The 20,890-nt window shown below is 45.2% G+C and overlaps 1 protein-coding gene across 2 annotated transcripts in view; it reads right to left on the bottom strand.

Annotated features, from left to right (window-relative positions):
- DPP6 (dipeptidyl peptidase like 6) overlaps positions 1-20,890 on the bottom strand; it is an 831,643-nt gene that overhangs the window by 247,616 nt on the left and 563,137 nt on the right. For both annotated transcript variants that reach the window (XM_039230760.1, XM_039230759.1), the window contains exons 4-5: positions 19,804-19,898; positions 5,626-5,700 (exon numbers count right to left, since the gene is read on the bottom strand). In XM_039230760.1, the coding sequence (XP_039086691.1) occupies positions 5,626-5,700; positions 19,804-19,898 (170 nt within the window). The remainder of the gene's footprint in view (positions 1-5,625; positions 5,701-19,803; positions 19,899-20,890) is intronic.

The following is a 20,890-nucleotide window of genomic DNA, read 5'->3' as shown; positions in this document are numbered from 1 at the left end:
TTCTTTTTTATGTTACGGCGTATTTTATTTTATTTATTTTATTTTTTCTTTTTATATCAGACTATTAGATTTTATTTATTTATTTATCTTTGGTAGTTTATTGTCAAGTTGATTTCCATATAACTAACACCCAGTGCTCATCCCCACAAGTGCCCTCCCCCATGCCCATCACCCCCCTCCCCTCCCCCCCACTCCCATTAGGTCTCAGTTTGTTCTCTGCATTCAAGAGTCTCTCATGGTTTGCCTCCCTCCCTCTCCCCCACCATTTCCCCCCTTCTTCTCCCCCAAGGTCCTCCGTTGAGTTCCTCCTAATCCTCCTATACGTGCAAAAATATGGTATCTGTCCTTCTCTGCCTGACTTATTTCGCTCAGCATAACACCCTCAAGGTCCATCCACGTTGCTACAATGGCCAGATTTCATTCCTTCTCATTGCCATGTAGGATTCCATCGTATAGATAAACCACATCTTCTTGATCCATTTGTCATCCAACTTCTTGGACCTTTGAGGGCCGGGGAAGAAAGGAGGTTATTACACTCTCCCGGCAGGTGTGTTATGTCCTTCAGTGGACTGTCGGGTCACCAAGTGCCACACAGATATGAGGGACCAACCTTTCTTGCACCCGGTATGACAGGCAGCCTCTGAAGGGCTCCTGAACCCCAGCCCCTGTGGAAGGCCCTCGCCTCACGAGTGGGCAGAGCCCATCGATGTGTTTCTCACAGTCAGAGCAGGATCGGGAAGGCGCGGCTGACGTTAGGTCGTAAGCGCTGGCACCGCCGGCCTGCTGTCACTCTGGGCTCCGCCTGCCTGCCGCTCTGATGAGGGAGATGTCCCCAAACTGCCTGCGTGGGGCTGTGCACTGTGCACAGACGGTGCTGTGCTAGGGCTGGGGGCAGACAGCAGGTAGGAGCCCTCCCTTTGAGTAGCGGACAATGTAAAACAGGGCACACAAAACCAGGCAGCGTCCAATGACCGGGAAGTGGAGCGACACTGCAGCGAGCCTGAGTCAATGAGAGGAAGACGCACAAAGTAAGGAGATTACACTTAAAATATCTCTCCTTCAACACCCGCTGTCCTCAGGATCCTGCCTTACTATCTGTATCCAAAGTTCTGGGCCATCTGCTCCCGTTGCGTCTCCGGGCCCGTTCTGCACGGACAGCCCTCGTCCACCACTTCCCCTCGAGCCACTGACAGGGCGGCTGATGACACGCAAGCTTCCACCAGCCTCCAGCGGCTGCATCGGGAAAGCCCCCTTACGGGCCCTGGACGCAGCCACGGAGCCCCTCTGTGCTCCACAACACGCAACCTAGGAGTGCGGTGGCTGGAGCGCGTTGGGTCGGCGCCCTTCGGGGATGGAGGGCAGAGGCTGGCGGATAAGGCTTCCTCTCTCAGCCTCCCAGGACCTCCAAGAGGCACACGGCCCCACAGAAGGTCCAAGGGCATCCAGGGCAAGTTGGTCACGATGGTGACCAATCTGGTGGCACAGCTTTCGCAATGGGGCTTCGAGGAAAGGGGCGCGACAGACACGTGACCTAGGACGTCAGCATCATGTGCGTGGCATCTCACACCACAGGGAAGGGTGAGATCGCCGTGAGGGACAGACGACCCGCCTGGGCTGAGCCCCGGCGCTACGAAGTTCAGACGTTCAGCGTCCACGGTGGCCGGCTTTCCTCCTCTTTGGTGCATCCCCTGTTGTGTACATAGTAAGACACTTGGTCGCCTTTTCTCCTATCTGGTTGGACTCTCTTCTTAGAAGAGATTTATCCTTAGAAGATTTATCCTTTATAACCTTTACAATGTGCTGAATTTCCTCAGACTCAGTCTTAGGCCTTCTTCACTTCCATATGTTTCCTATAATTGCCCCTGTGGGTCACGTCATCCACACTCATGGTTGTATTTTACTCCTTTAAGTTAATTACTTTAAAAATGTTCTCCATTCCAGGCATGGCTTATGAGATTCACACCCATCTTTTTTTTTTTTTTTAAATGTTTATTTATCTTTGAGAGAGAGAGATAGAGCAACAGAGAGACAGAGTGTGAGCATGGGAGGGGCAGAGAGAGAGAGGGAGACACAGAATCCGAAGCAGGCTCTGCACAGACAGCACAGAGTCCGATGCGGGGCTCAAACTCATGAACCTCGAGGTCATGACCTGCGCCGAAGTCAGACGCTCAACCAACTGAGCCACCCAGGTGCCCCCACGCCCATCTTTCCAGTTATTTTCTTGTAAATTGTAGACTCTTATTAAGCATCCCAGAGTCTCCTGAGACTCAGTTCCCAAAGCAAACCCACGAACAGCGTGAGGTCCCGCCATGCTCTTTGCAGCCCTGCACCTGACGGGCGAGCCCTGTCTTCTCTCTAGCTGCCCTGGGTTTCTCTTTATTCACCATGCACGCTCATGCCACAGGACTCTGTTGGAGTCCAGCTGAAGTTCCGATGCCTTCTGGAAGCCTTTCCAGGCCCACCTAACTAGGTCAAATCCTTTTGTTTTATGCCCCTGAAGCTCCTCTTGGCAGTTCTGCACAAGTGGCACTGGTTACACGCCTCCGTAGTGACTGTATTGCAGGCCCCATGACACAAGGTGGCATGTCTCCTTTGCACAACTTGGTGCGCAGAAGAATATAACTGGAGATATTAAAAAATAACGGGAGATATCGCTGCCAGACTAGAAGCAGCTGCAGTCTTCCTGAGGAAAGAGCCCTGTGTCCAAGCCCTGGAGAGGGACGCTGTTGTGGGAACACCTACGTTTGCCAGGTAAGTGTTTTCCATGGGCTCTCCCACTCAGTCCCCACCTCAGCATGGCCAGATGCCCACTCACCCCTTCTTTCAGGCGAGAAGCTGGGCTACAAAGAGGCAGCTGATGGTTCTGGACGCGCACTCGAGCCCGGGACTGCTAGATTTGCAAGTCCGCTGTGGGCAGGCAGCAGAGAGAAGCAGTCAGAGAACTGCTGTTTTCCTAACGCAGAGTGCAGTGTTTGGGTATTTTGGGTGGAGCGGGCACCCAATATACTGAAATTTTATTGCAAATGAAACATGTATGCTATTACATGAGACATGCTGGTAATTGGCTAGTTCATTCACACAAAAATACTTTCTTATGACAGTCTTTTCAATGAAAAGTTGAGTTAGTCCCTAGATACAAGGTATCCTGGCTGCCTTTGAAACCCACAAATAAGGATGTGATGGGCATGGGTCCAAAGACAGAATTCCAGTTTCCCTACCATTAGACGGGAGTCACATACTGTAAAACCTATTTGGGAAACCCTGTATAACCCACATGAGAATATAGAAGAGCTTCAAAACATCCTCAGTAAAGAAACTTGTTTAATTTTCTTTAACTAGAATTAAATTTATGTGAATATGGAAACTATCTTTTCTGGAATATCCATGGATAATTATGCAGATGCTAAAAATAAAGTCGGAAGTCCTGGTTTGTTTCACTTCCTCCAGGATTACAGATCTAGACCCTCCCCTTGCAACCCATTCCCCTTTCTAAAAATATCTGCATCTTAATTTATTCAGCTGGGAAGTTATGCCTAACACCTAACTCCAAGCCCTCCTGCAGACGGCTAATGTTCCCGCAGAAGAACAGAATCCTTGCTTAGTCGTACGTACTGTAACTGCTCACTACTGGAAAACCATGAAGGGTTGCTTCTCCGATTCAAGTTTAAAGTCTCCATTTCCATAGAGTTTTTATATCGCAAACATTTTCAATACTTAATTTTATAGTTCACTAAATCCATTCCGAATTTCTTACATTTTCCCTAGTCTAACACAGGGACGCTGTGGTGAGAAAGGGTTTCTTCAAGGTTCCTGTGCACAGCCAGTGCTTACATGGCAAAGACTCTTATTTGGGGAAGTATGCTTTCCCAAAACAGTCATAACGTGGAATGGGAGCCCACGGCCCTCTTTCAGAAGGAGCATTGGGACATACAAGGAAAACCAGTGGAGAATTCTACCACGCGCAGAACCACAGAATCACAGATGCGCCCACATCCTCCCGATGAGCAAATGGGAGAATCTCTCCCGTAAGATTTGGGAGAACAAACACAAAATGTGCTGGAGGCTTCTAGGAGCAGGAAGCTCATTATGAAACAAGGCGATCCATCCCCTGGTTGAGATGCTCCCATTGTGAAAAGATGCTCTAGTAAGACGACCAGATATCTGTCTCCCTATGCTTTCCTCATGTGGGTGCTGGCTGTGTCGCTCGCAGACCAACCCAGGACAAAGGCATGACCCCATCCCTATGAAAGTCCTTCAAGTACGTGCTGAGCTTATTTCTCTTATTCCAGAGTAGGGATGACATTTTTGGTAGTTTCCGTGAAAGGAGCTGAACCACTCTGTGATCCACGTACATCACGTCCATGTGCCTGAAGCTTAAAGAGGCAAGCACAGGGCGGGGTGCAGGACACGCAGATCCCCAAGGCTAAAGGAAGCCTTCTGCCATGTCCAGTTCCCTCACCTCCCCTAATCAGATGGATAAAGATAACCAGCTGTTCCAAAGGATGTAGATGGAAACAAGGAAAATTTTTATGTTATGGACATTAAAAAAACTCCAGAAAGTGGAAGAGTGAAGGTAGAGTTTCTTAAAAGATCTACCTTTTGAGGAAAAAGATGGAACTCTCCATTAAATAATCCTGTTGTCAAATAACTTTTAAAAGGAATTCTAAAAATTCTAGGATTGGACTTGAACTTCCATGTCAGCCAACCTCCCAGTTACTCCAGTGGGATGGAATTCACCAAGCTCACCCTCTCGTGCCGGGCAAGAGCCTCTCAAACCCACCAAGAGGTATTCAGACTTGACCTACAATCCAGTCCCCTTAGAGCTCCCAGAAGCGTTACAAAACCCCACACAGAATGGCCTCAGAAGAATAGGAAAGGCAGTGGAATTCTAGATTTTACTTGCCAGAGAATGAAGTTCCACAAATGCACATTTCCAAAGCTCCTAGTCTCTTATAATCTGAACACCTGCTTCACTGATACAAATAAATTGCTCTGTCTAGCTCATTTAAAATTAAAGAGCCAAGATGAATTTTAAATTATGAGCATGGTAAAAGAATAAAAGAGAAAGAAAGAGCTGGTTTTAGGCGGCCACTAAAACCCAGGGTGAGATTTTATAGAAACTTCTGGTGCAATTTTATGGGCGACTCATATATGAAGTGTTAAAAACAGGGATTTATATAATGAAAGTGATATTTCAAGTCTTCTCCAGAATACTGTGATACCTAGGAGATAATTAACATTTTATTTTGGCTTAGGGAGAACCTGACAGTTGCCTTTTGTTCTCGGGATAAAATTTATGGTATGATTTAGAAAATGGGGAGAAAAAGATCTGCACAAAAGGGTAAGATAAATCTTTATAAAAAGACAATGTCTCACCATCTCCCTCAAGAAAATCCTATGAAATTGCCCCTAAAAGGAGTGATTTTTTTTTTCCCTGCCAAAGGGATGTTTTTATACCTTTCTTCTCTCCTAGGTGGCAGTGTGGCATAAAAAGAGACTAATTCAGGACCCACCAACTGTTTCAGGATTTCAAGATCACTAAGAATGAAGGTTCGAGGGAAAATACGTAATAGGGTCTCAGAAGAGAAAAACAATTTTTTATAGTCAGAAAAGAGTGGTACTCACGGGCTCCACGTTGTATGAAAACAGAGCATATTCTTTATCTGGAGAGATTTCATATCGGATGGCTCTTAATGACTCCTAACAGGAAAAAAAAAACAAAACAACAACAAAGAATTTTAAAGTGTGACATTATAACATGGCTCAGAATCTTGTAGTGAATCTGTGCTTGCTGATGCCGTTTTCAAAATTTGCTAATATTATTTGTATGCAGCAAATTCACTAAGGTCTGTTAAAGACGGCAATATCCTTTGCTGAATAATATTCAAGTAACTGATACTTTTGCACATTTTATTAATTTTTTTCAAATTTCAACACAGCAATACTTATTGTATCTATGGAAACAAATCAATAGAAGTAAAGATGAAAACCCATAATCCCTTCCCACAAGACTCCCATCCTCTCTGTATCTTTACACTTGGAACAGACTTGAAGCAGACTGGTCCCTAAATTTTTTTTAATGTTTATTTATATTGGGGAGAGAGAGAAGGAGACAGAGTGTGAGAGGGGGAGGGGCAGAGAGGGAGGGAGACACAGAATCCAAGGCAGGCTCCATGGTCCGAGCTCTCAGCACAGAGCCTGATGCGGGGCTCGAACCCATGGACTGTGAGATCATGTCCTGAGCAGAAGTCGGGCGCTTAACGGACTGAGCTGCCAGGCACCCCAAGGAGACTGGCTCCTAAAAGACTGAATTACATTCTATACAGTGTTTTGCAGCTTGCTTTCTCGCATTGCTAGACACCGACCCGGAAGTCGGTCAGAGTGCAGAGGAACAGCTGTGGTCCTTCCTTCAAATATCTTCATGGGACACAGGTCATCTTACATAAATGGAATCATCAAAACTGCTGTCCCCCTCCGTTGCACTCGCCCCCACCTTCTCCGCTGTGATCACACTGCTGTGCACTCTGTCTCCTCTCCCTCCAGCCCCAGCCACCACACCCCCTCAGTCCCCCGCCCTTGGCTTCCATCACAGTGGACTAAAGCCCCTTGACCCCCTTCACCCCAGCCACACTGCTGTCTACACCTTCCCAGAGCACGCAAGGCACATGCGTCTCTGGTCTTCATGACTGGCCTCATGGTCTTCATGACTGGCCTTCCTCTTGCTTGAAATGTTCTAGATTGTCACCTGTCAGCCTTCTTCTCAAAAGCCTCCTTCTAAGTGAAGGCTTCCCTCTCTTCAGTGGCCATGATATCTAGAAATCTCAATAGGCTGGCCTCCAAGTTTTCAGAACCCTCAGCCCTTATTTTCCTAGGCATACGCATTATTAAAATAACGTACATTTAACCTATTTATCTTATTCAGTGCCTGTCCCCTTAAGCAGAATGTAAGCTCCTTGAAATGAGGGCTTCTAAAAGAAACCTTTAATTTCTCTCAGCAATGCTTTATAGTCTCCAGTGTACAGCTCTGGCCCGTATTTTGTTAAAATTTTCCCTGAGTATTTAGCATTACTGATGTTTTGCGTAAGAAAATATACACATCTCAATATCCAGTTGTTTATTGCTACCATGCAGAAATAGAATTGATTTTGGTACCCTGACCTTATGTTCTGCAACCTTGCTAAATTTCATTAATTGTTACAGCAATTTTTTTTGGTAGAGTCTTTAGAATTTTCTATCTAATCATATTTTCTGTGGCTATCTAATCATATTTTCTGTGGCTAAAGAGGTTTTTGTTTTCCATTCCTTTCCTAATTGGATGCATTTTGCAGTTCTTTTTATAGCCTAATTACACACTAGAGAGCCGCCAGTATAATGCCCAGTAGAAGTCATGAGGGTGGACACCTCACCTTTGTCCTGATCTTAAAGAGAGGACATCCAGCCTCCACTAGGAAGTGTATGAATGACAGGTGTTTTTGTAGATGTCTGTCATCAGGTTGAAGATGCTCCTATCTATTTCTAGTTTGCTCAGAATTTTTATAATGGATGTTCAGCTTTATAATGAGTGCTGAATGACCTCAAATGCTTCTTCTGCATCTTCAGAGATAATTATACTGTTTTACTTTCTTTTAGTCTGTCAAAATGGTTAATTACATTGTTTGATGTTCAAATGTTGAACCAAACTTGCATTCCTTGGATAAGCTCTCTTTGGCCATGATGTATTACCCCTTTTGTATACTGCTAGACTCGATTTGCTATTTTGTTGAGGATTTTTGCACCTGTGTTTGTAAGGGAAATTAGTCCGTGGTTTTCTTTTCTGGTAATGACCTTGTTTGGTTTATATTTGGGGGAAGTGCTGGCCTAATAAATGACTTGGGAAGTATTTCCTCCTCTTCGATTTGTTTTATAGGTTTGTACAGAACTGGTATAATGTTTTCCTTAAATGTTTTGGAGAATTCGCCAGTGAAGCCATTTATTTGCACCTTGAATTTTCTGTATGCGGGACATTTTGACTATGAACTCAAGTTTTTACATCAATATAGGACTATTGAGGGTCGCTATTTCATTTTTAGTGAACTGTGATAAATTGTATCTTTTGAGGATTTATTTCATTTCATTTATTTCATTTATTTATTCTCATTTCGTTGTCAAATTTATTGATGTAAGGCTACTATAAATATTTTCTATTGCCCTTTCCAAGCCTGTACTGATCGGACTTTCTTCTGTTTCCTATTATTGGTTTTTGTCCTTTAGCTTTGTTCTTGATCAATTTCATGGATCTTTGTTCAAAAACCAGCTTTGGGTTTTATCTATTTTTTTCTGCTATTTTTTCTTTTCCATATGGTTGGTTTTTCTCTTTTTTGCCTTTATTCTGCGTAATTACATGTCATTTCTCTTTTTTTTTTCTAGTTTTTTTTTTTAATGTGAAAGCTTAGATCTAATAATAGGAGCACTTAAAGCAATAAATTTCCCTATTAATGCTGCCTACCTGCGCACCATAACTTTTGATGTTACCTGTCTTAATTTTCCTTCATTTCAAAACATTATCTACTTCCCATCTGATTTCTTCTTTGGCTGATTTGTCACTTAGAAGCAGGTTGTTTAACTTTCAATCATCAAGGCCACAATCCAGGTATTTTTGGGCTACTGATTTCTAGGTTAATTATGTATTTGCCAGACACTAGTCTTTGTATAATTTCCAACCTCTGAGATATACTGAGGTTCATTTGATGGCCCAGACTTTTATCAGTTTTGGAGAACGTTCCATGTGTACTCAGAATGAACGTTCTCTGGTGCTGGTGAGTGGTGTAATCTGTAAATGTCAGTTAGGTCAGGTGGTTAACAGTGATTTCAAGACGTGGTATCTGTACTGATCTCATACAAATTCTATCAACTACTCAGGATTGTTGGATCACCCACTTTATTTATTTGTTTGTTTTTAATGTTTTATTTATTTCTGGGAGAGAGCGCCAGAGAGAAAGCATGGGCAGGGGCGGGTCAGAGAGAGAGGGAGTCACAGACTCTGAAACAGGCTCCAGGCTCTGAGCTGGCAGTCAGCACAGAGCCCGACACGGGGCTCGAACCCACGAACCGCGAGATCATGACCTGAGCCGAAGTTGGACGCTTAACCGACTGAGCCACCCAGGCGCCCCAGGAATCACCCACTTTAATTGTGGATTTGTCCACTTCTGGTTTTGGTTCAACCGATTACTGCTTCAAATCTTATAGCTCTAGCTCTAGTTGCATACACCTTCAGGATTCTTACGCCTTCTTAAAGAACTGACCCCGTTATCATTATGAAACATTTCTTTTTATTTCTAGTAGTAGGGACTCTTCTGTAGTCTACTTTGATGTTAACATAACCATTCAGGCTTTCCCTTGGTTGAGGTTTGGATGGTATATCTTTTTACATTAATTTAATTTTAACCTGTGTCTTTATATTGAAAATATATATCATAGAAGGCTTATAACTGGGTCTTGCTTTTTAAAACTAACCTTTGAATCCTCCAGGAGTAATGAGGGGAGCTTACAGACATAAAGATACAGGAAACCTGTCCTTTATGCTGTAGTTACCTCCCACCCTGCATCGTATCCGATTTCTGCTCCTGTGTGTCCTGCCCAAGAAAGTTCTAACACGCTCCAAAGATTTGATGTGTACATGTTTGTGGTTTTTTAGTCAATGTATAGTATAGGAGAAAAGAATATATATATTTTATATATAAAAAAAGATGTATTTTTTAAGGACTAGTCAATCCATTTTCTTTAAGTTTCCACCAAAAGCTTAGCTACATGTTGACCACATTTATCTTTCCTGGCAGTGTTCATTCCATTACGTAGATCCAAACTTTCATCCGGTATCATCTTTCTGACTCCAAAGAACTTCCTTTCACTTTCTCAGAGTGCTAGTGTGTGGCCAATCAATGCCCTCGGATTTTGTCTCCAGTTTCTTTCTTTTTTTTTTTTTTTAATATTTTTATTTATTTCTAGGAGAGAGAGAGACAGCGTGAGCAGGGGAGGGTCAGAGAGAGAGGGAGTCACAGACTCTGAAATAGGCTCCAGGCTCTGAGCTGGCAGTCAGCACAGAGCCCGACGCGGGGCTCGAACCCACGAACCGCGAGATCATGACCTAAGCGAAAGTCGGACGCCTAACCGACTAAGCCACCCAGGTGCCCCTGTCTCCAGTTTCTTTATTTTATCTTTAGTTTTGAAAGATATTTTTGTTGCATGTAGAATTCTAATCTTCAATAAGATTTTGTAGTTGGCGTTAAGTCTTACGCTGTTCTTAGATTCATTAGAGGACTATTGCTTTTGTTCATAGAGTGAGTGGAATATTCTAGGTACTTAAGTTCGTGAAGAGAGAGCTATTGATTTATTTACACATTTTTTTTTGTATTCAGCCATATGAAAATTTTTTCTTGTTAATTACACCTTATTTAAACTAACGTCTTTTAGATTTTCTAGGGATAGAATTATGTTACCCAGAAAAGAGAGACATTCTTCCATTTTCTAGTTCCCCATCACTTACTCTGCTTGTAGACTGCGTTTCCTGTTATCTCCAAGAGCACATTAAATATGAATAGCAATGGTGAGTACTCTGGCCTGTCTGTAATGACATAGTTTTACTGATTGCCATTGAGAATGCTTTTCGCTTCTAGTTGGCTTATAGTAGATGGTTTTTGTCATATTTAAGTGGGTTTTCATTCTCATCTTACCCAGTAATTTTATTAGCAGTTGCCGATAAGCTTTACCAGATATGTTTTCAGTGTCTTGATGTAATCATCAATGATTTTTCTGTTTTGTAGTTGCAGTGGGTTTTGTTGACTGATTTCTTGATATTTAAATGCTGTTGTCACGAGCACACGATTCAAAGCGTATCATAATTCTGATACATGAGTGATTTCCACTCGCCAATATTGCAGTTATAATGTCTGTAGCTTCACTCGCTGGCGAGATTGGCGTGTAGTTTACATTTTGCATTATTTGGGGCTATTTACTCATACTCAGAATGAGTAATTTTTAATAACATTATCCTGATTTTTTAAGTTTACTTATTTTTGAGAGAGTAGAGGAAGGGCAGAGAGAGAGAGGGAGAGAGAGAATCCTAAGCAGACATCTGTGCGGTTGGCACAGAGCCTGATGCAGGGCTCAATCTCATGAAACCAGCCTGAGGTCATGACCTGAGCTGAAATCAACAGGCGGATACTCAACTGACTGAGCCACGCAGACGTCCCTATCCTGACTTTTAAAAACATCAGTCTCCATATGTATGAAATTGTAGGCATATTGCTGGTGAGACACTATCTCAAGGGCTGCTGTCTTATTTTCATGTAATAGATAAGTATCTATGTAATTATAAATGAGCTGCTCCTGTAAGACAGCAGCTTTTTTTTTTTTTTTATGTTTTATTTATTTCTAGGAGAGAGAGAGAGAAACAGCTTGAGCAGGGGAAGGCCAGAGAGAGAAGGAGTGACAGACTCCAAAACAGGCTCCAGGCTCTGAGCTGGCAGTCAGCACAGAGCCCAAGGCGGGGCTCGAACCCACGGACCGTGAGATCATGACCTGAGCCGAAGTCGGACGCTTAACCGACTGAGCCCCCCAGGCGCCCCAGTATCTATGTAATTATAAATGCAGGCAAGGAAAGGTGGCCGTTACTGAAAGAAAGAGAGATAGAATGATAGAATGCTCCAAATTATCAAGTAATGGAAAAGAAATGGAGAGCAGGGAACATAAATATATCCCCGAAAGAAAGGAAAAGAAGAAAGAAATACGTAAGATCAGTAACGATGAAACCAAAGCCAGATGCCGAGAAGATGACACAAGCTATGGGGACACCTGTGCACTTCTATGGGAACCCACATCGGCCTTGGACAGATGGGCGGTGGTGAGCTGCCCGGCCCCGCGCACGAGGAAGGGGGGAACATGTGCACCTGGCGGTCCCCCCTGGGGAAGGCAGCCACCGTTTGCATCTGGGTCCCGGATGCACCCTAAAAATCATTACATTTGGAGTCAGACCGAAGCAGGTGCTGCTCCCACACAGGCCGTGAGAGCTGGAGGAAACTTGAAAATGCAGCTGGTGAGAGCAGAGCGGACCGGCCACCGAGCAGTCTCTCACCTTGAAAACAGGAAAACCCGTGCGGTCGCGTCAGCAGGTTTTGCGTTGGGCTGGCCTGATGCAGCGTTTTGAAGGTGTGATCTTTATTTTGGGCCGTGTGCAGTGGCCACCAGGACACGCAGCGGTGGCCTCACCGTGGGAGCCCCGCACTGGAGGCTGCGGCACCCTCCTGCGCCGTGCGACCCTGGCTGCAAGACCCCTTATGCCACGTAGAAATGACGTAGCTCGGGATCAGCCCTGGAGGCCCCCAGCTCCCAGCTGTGCAGCTCAGGAAAAGACATCCTCGCCTCCACAAACCTCTGTAAAGTGAGAAGAAGGTGCTGCCGCTCGCGGGTTCCAGTGAAATAAAACGTGTGTGGGGTTTACACTGTAAGCACTCACACCTCCTTTCACGTTGGATGCACCCCGTGTGCATCTGGCAGCTCCTCGTCCTTCCTCAGTTAGCCCTGGATTTCCACTCCGCCGCCCTGACCGCTCCCCACTTGGGGTGTCGGAGGCCCGCGCCCACGGCCGCGCCACAGGGCGACCCGACCTCCCAGCTGTGCTTCCGCGCCGCACTCAGACTCCTCGCTCCTGGGCTTCCCAGGCACTGCTTCCACCAGACCCTGGTTCAGCCTGACTGGGGACTTTCCCTCCTGCCCCCCACCCCCGTCACAGCTCTCTAGCCTTAATTTCCGAAGAGAGCTGACCTCAAAAATCCCATCCCTTTCAGCTGCCTGCGGAGCGACGGCTAGACCGCTGGGCGGGGTGCTCCCTGACTTGTTCCCGGGCCCCGGCCTCTGCCCGCTCCCACCGACCTGCACGGGAGCCGGTGACTGGCCACCTGCCTGCCCACTGCTCATCGTGTTCGCTGCGCAGCAAGGACCTTCTTCCCACGTGGCTTCGATCGCACTCTCCCCTCAGGGGCGGCTGAACGTCCCTCTCCGCGCCCCCGTCTACTGCTGACATCAACCGTGTCTCTCGCTCCTTCCTGCCTCCATGGCAGCAAGGACGTCCGCAAATGCTTGCTTCTTCTAGATCCGGGAGGAAAGGTCCCCGAGAGTAAAACTGTTTCATTAATCCTTGACTCCATCCCCCCGCCCCTCACCTCGTCCAGCCCCGGGCCTTGCTCAGAGGACACACTTTAATGTCAAATGCCCGAGTGCGGGTGTGACAGACAGAAGGACTACATCAGACCACCCGAAACCTGCACAGCATAGCAGGTGCAGGGCCAGAAAAATTAAGCTGCGACTTTATTTCTTTCCAGGTCTTTTAAAGACACAGGTACACAGTATTGTGCTCACCTACTTTAAAAAGTAAAAAAAAAAAAAAAAAAAAAAAAAAAAAAAAAAAACCAGAGTACCCTATGGAATAAAAATAAGGAAGAGATGTTTTTGCTTTATGTTCTTTTAACAAGAAGGGGAAAGAAGAGGAAGAGAGGAAAAGAAAGAAAAGAGAAACAAGAAGAAAATGCGTCTGAGACACAAGAGGGAGGAAAGAGACACAGAGGGAAGTGGCTGGACAGGACCCTGCAGATGCAGAAACCAAACTGGAATAGACAGAGCGGCCGCCGTGCCTTCCGACACGTTCTCGCAAAAGACGGAGACTTTTTATGCCGTCCCTTTGCTCTGGACTGAGGCGGCTGGAGACGCCGAGGCCAGTCTGGCCAGAAGTCAGGGAGCGTTGTCCCTGTGGGGGCCGGACAGCTGCTGCCCCGCGCCAGTCGCCAAGTTCTGCCGTCTGAGAAAATGATGCCTCGCTGCTGCCAGATATGCCTATATTTCAAGAGAAGCCAGAAGCCTGGACTTGCAGCTTGAAAGAAACCAGTCTGCGGGCCAAACAAAACAGTTCAGTGGGCGTTCAGGCTTTTGCCTTCTCAGCTATGAACAAAAACAAGGCTATTTCCCCTTGCTGGTTTTTACTTAGGTGCGAAGTGCAGCCAGCCTCGGGGCAGAAATGCTCGCTGGCCATGCAGGCCTCTCCTGTCCAGCCGCAGGGCTGCTGGGTGGGCGTGCCGTGCAGACCAGAGGATGAGAGCAAGTGAAGTGGGGGCGGGTCCACCAGGCGGGGACTGGGAACCCTCCCACCTGGGGCGCACCTGCACCCGTGGGGGCCCACCTGGGGCGCACCTGCACCCGTGGGGGCCCACCTGGGGCGCACCTGCACCCGTGGGGGCCCACCTGGGGCGCACCTGCACCTGTGAGGGCCCACCTGGGGCGCACCTGCACCTGCGGAGCCAGCAGGCAGGGCTCTGTGGAGCGCAGGCAGGGGGAGCCCAGCCAGTGTGCTTCTTCCTCCTTCAAATGTGAGAACACACATGGAGCCCTTGATAAAAATGAAATGAAACAATAAAGTAAAGTGGACACGAAGTGTGAGAGCCCAGCATACTGGATGAAGGGAGAAAGGAAAAAAGGGGTCTCGAGTTCTTATCTCAACAAATTCTGGAGTTCCTCTACAGCACATGAACCCATGATTGCTCTTGATTCTGGAAAGGGTCTAATAATACTTGTAATTATGTCCCTCTCTGTGAGGAGTCAGAATTCATTAATTTTTAGAGGCAGATAAAAATTCAAATTCTACGGTATAATGATTATATAAAATCAAAGGGGAGCATAAATTAAAGAAACAAAAAGACTTTTTATTTAAATGTTAATTTGGTCATTTAAGTAAGTAATTAAAACAAGTAGGTTCGTAATTAAAACAAGGAAAGACATAAAAAGTGAGAAAACTTGACACAAGCCGAGCAGCAGGGCTCTTTTAATTTACGTGCTTTCCCTTCCAAGTACTTCCCGGAACTGTCTACAGCACTCATATATTCGATGATGGAGAGGCCTCATCTCTTTGAAACGTGATGCTGAAGTTTCAACAATCTGATTAAAATTATTGAATACAACAGCATTGAAATGGCAATTATGGAAATCATCACTACGAAAAATAATATACAAAGTTTTCCCCACCCAACAAGATGAATGATTTTCATAGATCAGTGCTCACTTGCTAGCCTTTACGATACACAGAGACGATGCTGACACTTGCTAACTGAAGTGTAAATATAATATTGTATTCTTCTGTTTATTTAAAGATTTTTAAATGTTTATTTATTTTGAGAGGGAGGGAGAGAGAGATAGAGAGCAGAGGAGGGGCAGAGAGAGAGGGGAGGACACAGAATCTGAAGAAGCTCCAGGCTCCAAGCTGCCAGCACAAAGCCCAACATGGGACTCGACCCCACGAACCGCGAGATCATGACCTGAGCCGAAGTCGGACACTTAACTGACTGAGCCCCCCAGGTGCCCCTCTTCTGTGTTTATTTAAAGTAATATCACACATATTTCCATATTACTATAGTCTTCATAACTATTCTTTTCAGGGCTACATATTTCATCTACTTTTATGTAATTATTTCTCTAGCTTCAAATATTTTCATTTTTTTTTTCACTTTTTAGATTACTGTCTTATGAAACCTTCCCTGGAATGAGCCGAATGCATACATAGTTTTACTAATCATGAATGTACTGCCATGCTGCTTTCCAAACACCCAGAAGAACTTAAATGATTCAAAGAATGGCTGTCTCCCTCTTATCACTGGTATTTCCAACAAAAAGCACGGGCTGTGTTAAGTATGGTCACAGGTCAGTACCGTGGATCACTGCGAACTGGCACATGAGGACGACAGCAGGGCAGGTGGAGCCTGGGGAAAAGCTCAGTCTAGGACCAACTTCGCTTCCTCATCCACGAAAAGGAGGGTTTGAGGGACATAATCTCCAAAGATTATTCTGGTTGTAAATACCCAGTTATCAAGCAAAAGCTAAGCACCGTCTGCAAATTTTTACTCTATTGAAGAGATGGTGCTGAGTTTCCTCAAGAATTACGGCCCCCAAGAAATCTAGTCAGTTAGGCTAAGCAAAGTGCATTAAGTCTATTTCAAATGCACTTCTACTGGAAAGAAAGAGATTGGGATTAGAAATAGAGATGAGTACACAGATGGTTAGATAGAGAGAGAGATGGATGGATGGATAGATATATGGATAGATAAGTAGACGGATAGATGGATAGACAGATAGAAAGACGGATAGATAGACAGACAGAGAGATAGATGAATAGATGGATAGATATATAGATAGATAGATTTAGACAGGTGGATAGATGGATAGAGGGATAGAGGGACAGGTAGGTAGGTAGGTAGGTAGACAGACAGAAAGATAGATAGATACATACAGAGAGAGAGAGAGAGAGAGATGGATAGATAAATAGGCAGATGGCCACATGGACAGACAGATGGGTAGATGGATAGACTGATAGAAGGATATCAAAGGAAGGGAAGGAAGGAAAAAAGAAGTCAGTGTTCTCCTCAGCAGAGAAAAGAGTCGTAAGATTTCTCAGGAACCAGGCAGCCATTGTCCAAATATCTCAAGACCCAGTTTGGGCCATGAGACATGTTTATAGTGTTTCATTTTTCAGGGAAAAAATGGAATTCATAACATAACAAAGACTGTTTCATAATTTGTTGCTTTGCTGACAAGAGAGTCTTCTAGGAGCATAAAGATAAAATGCATCATATGGCATTTAAATTATTTTTAAAATAAGAGTAAAATATAATGTCTTAGAATTCCTGGGATATCAAAGATGAATTCAAGTGAATGTCAGTTTAGGTTTGATTTATTATTTTTGAAAATCGGAGAGCGTGCCCCTGCTATAACCATTGGGTACACTCAAGCACTCTGCCCGGGAAGCAGCCCGGCCCTACTGCCTACAGAGAGAAGTTCAAAATCAAGTGGTGCCAATTCTGCCCTCTGCCACCCTGACTCGGTCATGCCCTTACCCTGCCTGAGCCCTGAGCCCTGAATCCTGAGCTGCCCGGGCTCTCTGCTCCAGCCTAACACTCTGGAACCACATGGGGCTCATGCCCATGTTCACCACGTGACACATACCCTCCCGTTCAGTCCTTAATGCCCCATGGAGGCGCACAGAGCTTACACCACTGGCCCAAGGTCCTACTGCTACTGAACAAAGTCTAGTTCCTGCGGCTACGGCCGAGTGCAGGACACCCAGCCACAATCATCAACTATCTTAAAAGCTTTGTTGCCGGTCGGGCACAGGGTTACATCCCCTTCCAGGGATCTGTCCCGGGAAAAGTCGGTCACGGGAAGTGAAGGACCAGGAGGGAGCTGAGGGCAGACAGGCCTGGACACCCTGACGTGACCTCATGTGTGAAGGTTTGTTAGGAGGGAGGAACGGAGTGAGGTCAGAGGTCAAGGTTGTAGGCAATATTTTAAAATTCTGCTGTTCTCTGCATTCACAGCCTCATTTCCATTTCTCCACCAGTTTCAAACCTTTTGCAGACCAACCCCCAAATTACAGTCGGTTTTACCATTTAGACAATCTCAGAGTGTCTGGGGTGCAAAGAAGAGAGCACCTGCTAAGCCATCAGAACACCCGAAAGCCTCCATCTGTGCTCTCTTCCTTGGGGTGCAGGCGGCCCCGCAAACTCGCCCCTCACAACATCACACTCCACTCTCTCAATACGGGCTCAGGAAGACACAGAGGGGAAAGACGGTCCACGGCACATCTCACAGAAGACCGTGTTCTAGGCTGCCGGAGGAAACTCAGCTTGAACTTGGAGAAGGAGAGACCATTACGGATGAAGTTTAAATGGCTCAGTGGAACTGAAACATGGGGCTTCCACCGCCTCGACGATGATGCGGGCCCCCAACTGACCTCCCCTCCTTCTCCTTCCTTCTAGGTTTGTTTACAGGAGCGTTTAAATGCAGCGTCGAGACAAGAATAAACTGGACACCATCACAATTAATATCAATCAGGCGGTACACATTTGGTGCTCCATAAATGTTTGCAAGATGAGTGGAAAAAAAAAAAAAGGAGAAAAAGACAGCACTGGATGGAATAAGCCCGTCAGATTTTGAGAGGAGCTCTTCCCTAAGAAGAAACCTAAGGTGGTTTCTAAAGTCGGCTTATTCTTTGGCTAAAACAACCTCAGTTAACACACATGGTCTGTCACAAGCTATTGATTTGAGGAAGAGAAGTCGGTTCCTCGCTTGTATTTTGTTACGAAGAGTCGCTGTCCATACAGCGCCCTGCTCTCACTGACCTGACATCCTCACAGAGGTAAGGCTAACATGCTGGCATTAAAACGCACTTAACCCTCAGCAATGGTCAGATCGTGTTCTCCACTCCATTCATATCATGAAGCATTTCTGCAATTTCACTATTTTGAAGTGGGTTGAATGAGATTTTCTTAGGGGAGTAATTCTACCGAAGATGATTTTTGAATGCAAAAACACGCACATTCATTCTTTCTGGGTCTTACTTTGCCACATACTATTTAATTCAATCAAGTATCATTTGGGGAATGACACCAAAATGCCAGCTCACTATAGGTCTCCCTCCGACTGCAAACAGTCTAGGTAAAGGGCAGGATCCATTTAATATTAAATCTCAATAAAAAGGTTTCTTAAAGAAAAAGGTATGTTTCCACCAAAAATAAACGAAATAAAAATATTTAGGAAGTTAGATGTTCCTGAGGAAGTTAGGAGGTAGAATAGCGTTTCCACAAACTGGGGGATGGGGTGGCTCAGAGATGCAGTCTCGGGAGAGGGCAGGGGCCCCGAGAAACTCACCCACCAGCTCTGGGCTCAGGATCCTTATCTGGAAAATCAGGCTGCTGACTAATTTTTTCTGTGGTTTCCTCTAATGCCTGGATTTGAGGATCCAGGCCTCCTGTGTCCCTGATTCGCACCAGAGGTGTGCAATGATTGTTCTGATTCAGAATCTCTGTGTACTGAACAAGACACTGACGGATTCCTTAAAACTGGGAGTTTACTCTGTCATAACAACCATAAACATAATGCAAAAGGAAATAAGTTAATTCTCTTCAAACTGACTTTTGGCACCTAACTCCAGGCAATGTTTTTAATAAATATTTTTAGGGGCACCTGGGTGGCTCAGTTGGTCAAGTGTCCGACTTCAGCTCAGGTCATGATCAAGGGGTTCATGAATTCGAGCCCCGCGTCGGGCTCTGTGCTGACAGCTCAGAGCCTGGAGCCTGTTTGGATTCTGTGTCTCCCTTTCTTTCTGCCCCTTCCCCGCCCGTACTCTATCTCTCTCTGTCTCAAAAAGAAATAAACATTAAAAAATTTACATAAATATCTTCAACTGCACATGAACTCCAAATTTCAATGGTACTTAAGTCTCTGGGAAAACGGGTTTTCCCAGATTATAAAGCACTGGCATTCATATCGACTCAGCACTTAATTGAAAGCCTAAACATCACTTCATATCCTTAGACTAAGCACAGTCAGTGCCTAAATTAATATTCCCTGTGCATGTGGAGATGAGTTGTTTTTTTTTTTTTAAAGCGAGAGTGAGCAAGTCCTCCTGAAGTACTCTCTGTGCACTATTGCAATTGTTCTGCAAATGTCTAAAGCCTTAGGACGTGATCTTCCAATTACATATGATATGCAATACTCGCTTCTAACACCTGCAGAGAAATGTCCCGCACACTGAAGGAAATGGCTTTCATCTTATTAAATTAGCGTGGTTTCAGTTTCACATTATCTTTAGCTGCTCAGGATATATAGTGTTACAAGTTTATTGCATCTGCTTGGCTCCTACTAAAAGTTGAAACCTCAAGTCATTTTCTGCTTTATTGACTTGCAGGAGGGAAAACTGAAATTATCCCAGTCATTAGAGAGAGTACTTACGATTTTTTTGCCTTCTATTAACACCGTAGAAGTATTTGTTTCAACATTCCGCAGTATCACACTTCCTTTCTGTTCTCTGTAGATGAATTCTTTATCTACAAGAGAGGAAACAAAAAGGAAACACAAAGCATTAAGGAACGCAGCAGGCTTCTGACGGATACTTACACAAAACGAATCAACTAGTCCCGACAAAAATAGAATCCTGTGATTCATCAAAGGGTCGTTTTAATCTGTTAGAGTATATACAGAGTATATAACATATGCACTCAACATAACCTAGTGAAGCTTCCCTCCAAATCTTTTCTCTGTGCTACATACTGACATCTAAAGCACTAGTACACATGCTCATAGTCTTTAGGACGTTCTAGAGCTTTCTTGAACAGGACACACAGAGTGGACATGCGGAGCAGATTAAGAAACTTGCTACCAAAAGGCACGGGCAATAATTGGCACTATGGGGAGTGATATCCTGCATCTGCAGCTTGGGTGGACTGTGTCTATGCACACGGGCTCACACCCACGTCCACATCCCGCAAGACTGTTTCCAGTTAGCCCACAACCTTCCTTGCTACTCCTGGAGGGGTCTGCAGTTTGTTGGTCAGGCGTACCCCTGAACCCTTCCTCAGAAACGGTGACAATGGTCCTTGGTATGGCCAACCTTTCAAATATTCCCTTAGGAGATTGCTAAAGCACACTGATCAGTGTGATTGCGGAAGTCTCTCCGTAGGCATGTACACACGTGTGTCCCTACTGTGAACACATTCCGGGCACATTTTCTGCAGGACCAGATTGCTGGCACGGAGCGAGGCGCACAGTGAGGGAGAAGAAATACCGTCTGAGCAAAGGTGGTGATACTGAGCCAGCCTGACGGCCAAGGCACTTCACACAGTCATCGGCTGCTGAATGGACCGCATGGTGCAGACTGGATTAACCCAAACGGTATCATCATTTCTACTCTTTATTCTATCATAAATTCACATTCTTTTCTTTTTTATTCCTTTTTGCTACTTGCTTTGGTTTTCATTCTCTCTTCTTTTTCCAGGTTGTTAAGGTGGAAGCTTACATCTCTGGTTTGATTTTCCATCCT

Source organism: Hyaena hyaena, unplaced genomic scaffold (assembly GCF_003009895.1).
Source record: "Hyaena hyaena isolate Hyena2069 unplaced genomic scaffold, ASM300989v1 scaffold_50, whole genome shotgun sequence".
NCBI lineage: Eukaryota > Metazoa > Chordata > Mammalia > Carnivora > Hyaenidae > Hyaena > Hyaena hyaena.
Note: the sequence above shows the minus strand (reverse complement) of the source record. Positions and strands in the feature narration are given on the sequence as shown.